The sequence below is a fragment of the Neophocaena asiaeorientalis genome, unplaced genomic scaffold, assembly GCF_003031525.2.
Source record: "Neophocaena asiaeorientalis asiaeorientalis breed wild unplaced genomic scaffold, Neophocaena_asiaeorientalis_V1.1 scaffold476, whole genome shotgun sequence".
In the NCBI taxonomy this organism is placed as follows: domain Eukaryota; kingdom Metazoa; phylum Chordata; class Mammalia; order Artiodactyla; family Phocoenidae; genus Neophocaena; species Neophocaena asiaeorientalis.
The window spans coordinates 9,140,074-9,148,429 of NW_020172178.1; the positions used below are offsets into that span (position 1 = coordinate 9,140,074).

At 43.8% G+C, this 8,356-nt stretch overlaps 1 protein-coding gene across 8 annotated transcripts in view; it reads left to right on the forward strand.

The window, feature by feature from the left end:
- Positions 1-8,356, forward strand: part of MARK3 (microtubule affinity regulating kinase 3) — an 87,063-nt gene that overhangs the window by 76,436 nt on the left and 2,271 nt on the right. For 2 of the 8 annotated variants that reach the window (XM_024757806.1, XM_024757785.1), the window contains exons 14-16: positions 846-1,103; positions 5,184-5,210; positions 6,496-6,540. The exons of 1 other annotated variant lie outside the window; for it this stretch is intronic. In XM_024757806.1, the coding sequence (XP_024613574.1) occupies positions 846-1,103; positions 5,184-5,210; positions 6,496-6,540 (330 nt within the window). The remainder of the gene's footprint in view (positions 1-845; positions 1,104-5,183; positions 5,211-6,495; positions 6,541-8,356) is intronic. 5 more of the 8 variants (XM_024757813.1, XM_024757791.1, XM_024757820.1 and 2 more) reach the window with 3 other exon arrangements.

Here is an 8,356-nt window from a genome sequence, read left to right on the forward strand (position 1 = left end):
ACGCAGCTAGCCCTGCCTCTGTTTGTAAGACATCTTCCACCTGTCGGCTGCGACATCACAAGTCGATGTCCATGTCAGGCTCTGGGCGCCCCAAGATGATGTTACCTCCAATAGACAGTGAAGGAGATAACTTCAAGGCTATGTAAGAAAAATGCACATTCCTTGTGAAACTAATGTGTACCCACTGCTTCTTAATTTTGTGCTGTGGATTTTATAGTCCAAGATTTTGTTCCAGTTGTCTACAAAGTGTCCTTCCTGTGTGTGGTTTTAGTTAAGCACATCCTGTCTCATGGTGTCCCTGGTCATCTTTGTGTCTTCATGCCTTTGCATACTACAGAGGGTGTAAGAAACGCCCCCTTCTTCCAAGCTGCTTTCAGCATGTGGAATTTTACAGTACTTATGCCATTTTTGTGCTTCCAAAACTTTTTAGTTGCCTATTCTTCAGTTTCACCTGCATAGCCTTTATTTCTTTTGTATTGGCAAGTTTCTCTGCATGTAAGCAATTTGAGAGGGAAGCAAAGGAAAAAAAAGCTTGAGTTAGCTGTTCTTTGTTCTAGAATTTCCCTGCATTAATCTTGTCCTTGAAAATATGTGTGTACTGTTCCCTTAAACTCCATGAGGTTTTGTTTGATTATGTACTATTCCTGTGGTACCCTTTGCCATTTAACTTACCTTTTGCTCCTAAGTCCTATAAAATACCCCTTGGATCTGGATTTATATAACTGGTTTCCTCCACTCTATATCAAAGGTATATTGTGATCGTAAATGTTTGTGTGCCATGTTTGCTACAAAGCCAGGGTTTTGTGAACAGAGATCTAAGAATCTGTCATTTTCTGATCTCAAAGCACTATTCCTGACCAGAGAGCTCCAGTTGCTTCAACACACAGTATTAGCAGCGCCACCACCCCAGATCGAACCCGCTTCCCAAGAGGCACTGCCAGTCGTAGCACTTTCCACGGCCAGCCCCGGGAGCGGCGCACTGCCACGTATAACGGCCCGCCTGCTTCACCCAGCCTGTCCCATGAAGCCACACCATTGTCGCAGACTCGAAGCCGAGGCTCCACTAATCTTTTTAGTAAATTAACTTCCAAACTCACGAGGAGGTAAGTGCCTAGGTGGTGCTGTTGGTTGGAGCAAACACAAGGGCAAAGGGAGAAGTGCCGTCTCCCTCGTGTGAAGCCACTGCCCAGATGCTTTTCAGTTTGTCTTTAGCTCACGTTTTTCTAACGCTGTACTTTCAAAACCTTTCAGAAGAGGAGTTATAGAGCTCAGAGTCCTTTCACAACACCAAAAATTATCTAGCGCTTGGGAGGTGGTGTTGTTTAATTACTTGCCTTTTACTCTCACATCCCCCTACATGGCATGTGCACTTCAGTTTAGCGAAAGCCCAGATCCAGTGTAGTCCGGGGGCTGGCGCCCCATCAGTAGCCACCGAGGAAGACGTGTATGGTGTAAGCGTCCCTAGACACGGAGGAGAGAGACATTTCCTCTTCTCTCGTTGCATTCCAGTGTCGTTGAGGAGCACTAAGTTTCTTAGAGCTTCAATCTTGAAATTGTTCTCTCTGTTGGCCTGAGTTATAATGAGAACAAGGTAACATTCTTTATTGAATAGTTTTGGAGATAAAATCCTTGCCTTGTTCTTAGGAAGAAGCTAGTATCTGGTCATGTATAAAATCTTTTGTATGTCCAGTAGACTGTCAGTTGGGGCCTTGGGAAATCTCTAAAGGTCCCTTGAGGTACTTTTAACTTTATTTCCAGAATCTTCATCTAGAGGTTGCAAAGCCTAGAAACATTGGCCACTGTAAGAGGAAAAAGAAAAGATACCACTCTGCATTATAAGCAAAGGCACCTTTAGCCAGGACCACACCCAGGAAACCTGAGAGCCCCTGCGGTTCCAGGACACCCAGAGGAAATTCTTTGAACCTAAGCCTCTCTGTGGATTAGTCTGTCCGAGGTGTCCTGCAGGTTTTGCCTGTTACAGACCCTCTGGTTCATCTCTTGTGTCTTCTTCACAGAACAACAGTGGGCTCTTCCCAGAGTCTAAAATGATACACGCCCTCCTCCTCTCTTCTCTGACTCCCTGTGGCCCGTTAGCCTACTGATCTGTTCCGTGCCGTCTTCTTGATTTAACCTGTAAGCTAAATACCACTTTTCAGTCTCCCCCAGTAATTTTATTTTAAATCAGTCATCTAAAACTTAGACAAGTCACATTAAACTGTCTTTCCCCAGATGATCTGTTCATTGTCAGGATGTCAAGTACCAGATTAGGGAGAACTTCTGATATCCACTAGATAGCATTGACTAGAGGTCAGAGGAGTCCAGAGTTTCTGGTCTACCCTATTATTCTCTGAGCCCCTTTGCTGAGACATCCCATTCCGGGCTGGGCAGAAGAGCAGAATGGTCTGAAGGGCCTTGCCAGATTTGGGGCACCCATTTGTGGCCAGCAAGAGACAATGAGTTCAACTCAAGAAGAGTCTGATGACCCCCAAAATAACGCATTGCTTCCTTTCAGGGTCATCCCAGGTGCTGTCCCCAGCCTCCCTGTCTGTGCCTTAGCTCCTTCCTCGGAGCCTAGGCTGCTTAATGTCAACTGATACTTTGCCCTCTGGTCCCCGAGCACAGAAGGGATGTGTGGCAGTCAGGTCTGTCTAAGCTCCAGTCACAGGACAGTCAGCTTTGTGTCCTTACACATTGGTCAGTAATGGGCTCTTTAAATAAGGCCTTGCACATCATTAAAATCCTTGAATTTATTTGTTTGCCTCCTTCGTGGGTTTTTGGGGGTCATCTTAATACTATCATTGATAAAAATAACATCAGCCACAGTATACTGAATGCTTCCTACGTGCTAAGCTAAAGAGATGTCTGTAGATTTATAGATATAGGAATACTCTTTTTTTTTTTGGTGGTACGCGGGCCTCTTACTGCTGTGGCCTCTCCTGCCGCGGAGCACAGGCTCCGGACACGCAGGCTCAGCGGCCATAGCCCACGGGCCTAGCCGCTCCGCGGCATGTGGGATCTTCCTGGACCGGGGCACGATCCCGTGTCCCCTGCATCGGCAGGCGGACTCTCAACCACTGCGCCACCTGGGAAGCCCAGGAATACTCGTTTTATATACGTAGATAAGTATGTGTGTATGCACACACATGCATTCTCTCTCACATACTCATTTGATCTCCATAATCTACCCCATGGAATAGACATTGTCCCAGTTTCATAGAAGAAACTGGAGGCAAGGTTCAGAGAGATTAAGGCACATGTTCAAGATCCTACAGCAGAAGAGTGCTGAGTCAGATCCGTGGCTCCAGAAGAGCCTTGAACCCACTATGTAGTGTCCCTGGCAGAAAACGGTAAAGCACGGTTACAGACGTGAGTCCTTTTCCCACATTTTAGAATTAAATTTATTTCATGTATTTGAATTGAAATTGAAGGCTGAGGCTTCTTGTTAAAAATATTCTAGAGGGGGTCATCTGATTATATAATTTCCACCCCAAAATTTTTACAGAAAGTCTTCTGTTAGTTTGCAGACTGAGACCTGTAGCCTCCCTTGGTGCTGTACTTCAGTTGTAGTCAGTTCATTCTTAAAAACAGAGTCCTTGCTGCCGCAGCATCAGCTTCTTACCCTCTCCTAACAGTAATTGTGAGGGTTAAAGTTCTAGTGCAGGAAAGGCTCACGTGTTGGCATGTAGATGCCGCAAGGAGACCTGCTGTGACGTGGTGGGACTGGCATCAGAAAACTCGCCCTCTGCTCCTGGCTGTGCCCTGGATGTTGTGGGTGCTTTAGAGAGCTGTGGGCTCAGGGCACTCAGAGTCACCCATACTCTGCAGGCAGGACAGCCCGGGCACAAGCGCAGGTGCCTCTGTGCTCCTGGGAGCCATCCACGTGGTCCCGGGCGGAGTGTGAGAGCCTTAGTCCTGCAGCTTCCTCCTCTTTATACCTCAAGGGATTTAAGGGAGGAAAAGTTAAGAAAATCAGTCCTATGGTACCTGAGCAGTCCCCTTGACTTTTCTCAGGTAGAAAATTCGGAAATGAAAATACGTTTTAAAGGCCTTTTAATCAGTTTTCACATGCATGATCTTTCCTTACTGTGTGTAATCCTGCTGTATACTACTTTTGATCTGATTATGGAGTGGTGGGCGGTTATCTCCAGTAGTTAGATACTTTTAAAATTGGTAGGTATCTGAAGCAATGCAAAAGTCATCCCAAATTAGGAAAAAAAGCAACGAAGGAAGTTATTAATTCAGTCGGTCCTCAGATACATTTGAGTGCCTCCTGTGCTCTGTCTCAGAACTGAGATTTAGAAATAGCTTGACAAGCCCAGCTCACACTCACCCAGGAATGCTTATTGCATGATCATACAAGCCTGAGCCAGTTTGAAATTTCTTTTGTCAAATTCTGTTCAGCACAACCCAAGCATCTCCTTAAATTTCTTTTTAATGAGCAGAGTCACTTCTTTTAAATACAGCTCTTTCCGTTTATTACGTAAAACATAAAAATGAACCCCCCACTGTTGTCTTGTCATTTAATTTTCGTTCATTTTGATATCTAAAGCTCTAAAAGGTCTGCTTCATTTTAAACTCCCAGTAACTTATTACAGTGCTGTATGTCAGTTATATCAGAACTGGAAGGGAAAAACCTCACCTCCAACGACTTTTTTCCTTAAAAAGTGATTTATACGAAACCACTGTAACAGACATTCTGTTAATGTCTAAATCATCTTCCTGAAGTAAGTAACGATTCTCTTCATGGATAAATATTTTTATAATGAAATTTTTAAGGTTTCTGTATAAGGTGGTATTTTTGTTCATCAGATATTCTGAAGAAAGTTGAGGAATGTTATTTTATTTCTAGTACATTGCAAATGACTTTAACACAAAATGTTGAATTTTATTATCTTAAGGTATACCCATCTGAAGAACCTTAAAACATTTAGTTATAGTTAATGTCAATATTTACTGCTAAGTTTTTTCTTACAAGTACAGATTTTTTATATTTCTGTTTAAAAGATCACATACTCAATTATTTGTGATAATTTTACTTTTTCATCAAATGTCGCTGTTTCATTGTTCATTGGACAGGAGAGGAGCCCTGTTTTACTTGCTGTTTTTTGTTCTAGCTGTAATTGACTATTTAACTTGTGCAACTCATTTTTGTTAATTTTTTTTTTTGGCTTAATTTCTTTTAGAAACATGTCATTCAGGTTTATCAAAAGGTAGGATTTATATATACACATTTTTTTTTCAATCCTCACCCTGAAATGGCTCCTGCAATTAACATCAGGTTTGGCTTTCTAGCCTTGTTTTTTTTCCTTAAACACTAAACTTTCTGCTGAGAACTAAATACTTCTTTGAAAGGAAGCTGGAAAGAAAGAGATTAACTCTGTCAGGCATTTTTAAAGGGACTGTGGCACCCATGTAACAAGAGGCCTACGCATGCTCTGTACATTTTCTTCCTTTGGTAGAATTATTTAGCATCCAAATAATTCTGTCTTCATACTAATAACACTTAGCATGCTTCTGTTTGAAGAGTGAGATGTTCAGTAACAATGTGCCATTCGTGATTAGCCCCAAGCGTGCAAACGGTAAGTGGTAATTGTGCTAGCTGTCGTTTTTTATTTCATGAAGGATTGCATTAGCAAAAGGCTTTAAAATGACAGATAAATCAGCTAATATCCTGATACTGGAAATAAATGTAAAACTCACACCTACAACCTCATTTGTTGGGGTTTTTCAGAAATTAAGACGTGGGCAACTGTATAGCAGAAATATTTTAATATTTTCCAAGAGTTGAAGAGTGAATAGTATTGTATCTAAAAGGCACTTTCCACCAACCTCTGAAGAAAGTATGTCTCATTTTTACTTAAAGCACTGTAGTAAATGTTATTCTTAACTAGGTAGATAGTTTTTTGATGATGACACTCAAAAGACCAGAAGCGTTGCTCACTGTCTCGGGATGCACACACCCTTGAGGGAAAAGCTGCCACTGCAGCCACATCGTGCCTGCTCCTCTCAGCTCACCAGCGGGCCAGGTTATGGGTTTTTATGTGGAGGCCACCAGTGGGTCATGGAGAGTCTTTGTTCACGTGAGCTCTTTATCAGAAACCGTGGGAAGAGTGCTTTCTTCCTGTGGGAAACTCCACTCCATGATTATTTAATTGGAAACCCACTATACTTTGGGTAGTGATTAAAAAGAATACCTCCAGTTGAAGGCCGTGAATGTGCGCAGATTCCAGAGCTGGGCAGGAATACCTGTTGTGTATGTGAAGCAGGTGTGTAGCCAGCCTCCTGCACGGCCTTCATGAACACCTGGGGATGGCCTCTGGCAGAGTCACACCTACAAGAGTAGGAGTTTTAATAAGCTCAGCTGGTGACCAAAAAGTGCTTTGGATTTGTTCATTTTATAATGTCTGTGTTTATATTTGGGTTGGTCGTGTACTGGTGTGTAAGATATCTTTTCTCTTTCCCACTTCTCTGTGCTTCTACATTCTATTCATTGAGGCTTCCAACTGAATATGAGAGGAACGGGAGATATGAGGGCTCAAGGTGAGGGAAACGATTTTTACTTAAAATATTTTATAGGTATTTACCTCATTTCTGCGGCAGAGGCAACACCCCTTTTCTGAACGTTCTGCATCTGTCCCTGCTCCAAGTGGAATTGCTTAGTGCCACCAGCAGTATGTGGTCAGGAAGCATTGCTGCTGCCGCCGGCACCTGGCAGCCACGTGAGGGCGCTGGAGTGCTGCAGCCACCTGCTGGTGGGAGCCTCGGGTCCCAGCCCCACCTGGGTTCTCACTGGTGTTTGGGTGTTAAAATACGCATTCCTAGGCATAGGAACGTGGAATTGCCATTTGAAAACTGTGACCAGGTAGCCCGGACCTCAGCGGCAGATCAGCCAGTGGCCTAAAGCCATTTCAAGTATAGATGCTGTTTTGGAACTACAGTTATATAAATTTGAACATTAAGTGTAATTTTTCCTCTTTTTCTTTTTAATGTTTGTAAACTCAAAGCTGAGCAGAAGTGACTTTACTTTCTAAAGTTTGATATTAAGTTGACTGTGTTTCTTCCTTTACCACCTCATTGTTCCCCTTCCCTTTCCTAAGGCAATAGTGCACTACTTAGGTTATTTCTGTTTCAAAAATTTGAACGAAAAACTTCATGCCATGGATTAGTTTTCTTTTGCGAGACACCTGTATATCCCCTTGTTCAAATGTAAGTGTTCCCTTATGCTTTTGAAATAAATTTCCTTTTGTAATTAAAAAAAAAAAACGCATTCCTCCTGCCCGAGCTCTCCTGACCTGAGGTGAGGTCTGGGGGTCTGGAGCATTGTCGACCTGGTGAGAGCTCCTGGCATAGTTCTAGTCTCAAGGAATGAAAGCAGAATATTTAGGAGAATTTTTTTTCTCTTTTTTGGCCACGCCATGTGGCTTGTGGGATCTTAGTTCCCAGACCAGGGATTGTACCCCTGCCCTGGCAGTGAAAGCTCCGAGTCCTAAGCACTGGACCTCTAGGAAATTCCCTAGGAGAATTTTCATATTTCAAATTAGATGTCTTTTTTTTTTTTTTTTTTTTAAATGATTATGTAGGGAATTAAGTGGTTAGGACTCTGTACTTTCACTAGGTCCCAGGTTCAGCCCCTGATCGGGGAACTAAGATCCCACAAGCCGTGCAGTGCGGCCAAAAAAAAAGAATGATTATGTAGTTGAGTGTTTTGCTTTTAAATTTTCTGTACCTGTCATTGCATGGATCTGGCGGCAGGGGGAGTCACCAGATGGGCTCAGGACTCGAGATTTCTTCCACTTGTGCCCTTTTTTATGCCAGTCGCCACCATGCTGTTTCAGGTCCTTGTTAGCCCATTTCCTCTCTTCCTGGTCTTTCTAAAACACAGCTCTGATCATGACTACCGTGAATGAAAACCTGCAGTGGCCCCATCGCCTGGCCGACCATGTCCATATGAGGCCCTGTGTGGCCTCAGCAGCCCCAGTTTCCCCCAGGCACAAATCCCTCAGTTGAGGCAGAAGTTCAGGGTGAGAGTCAGGCAGCATCCCCCCGCCTGCCCTTGAGCAAGTCTAGCTGCCCTGAGTTTGTCTCCCCAGCCATAGTTGGGAGGGACTAACAGAACCCACCTCTTGGTGTGCTGAGGATCAAGGGCTCAGTAAATGCCAGCGTCTGTCTGTGGGGGGTGACACTGTGCCCTCAGCTCCAGTCCGTGGGTACCTGCGATTTTGCCCTCAACACATTCTGTGCTTTCCATACCTCCTTTCCTTCACCTAAGAGATTTCCTCTGCCCTAGACACAGACTTTCTCCCGCCTCCGTCATGTTGAAATCCCACGGTGTCTTTGTAGCTCTTCTCAGATGCCA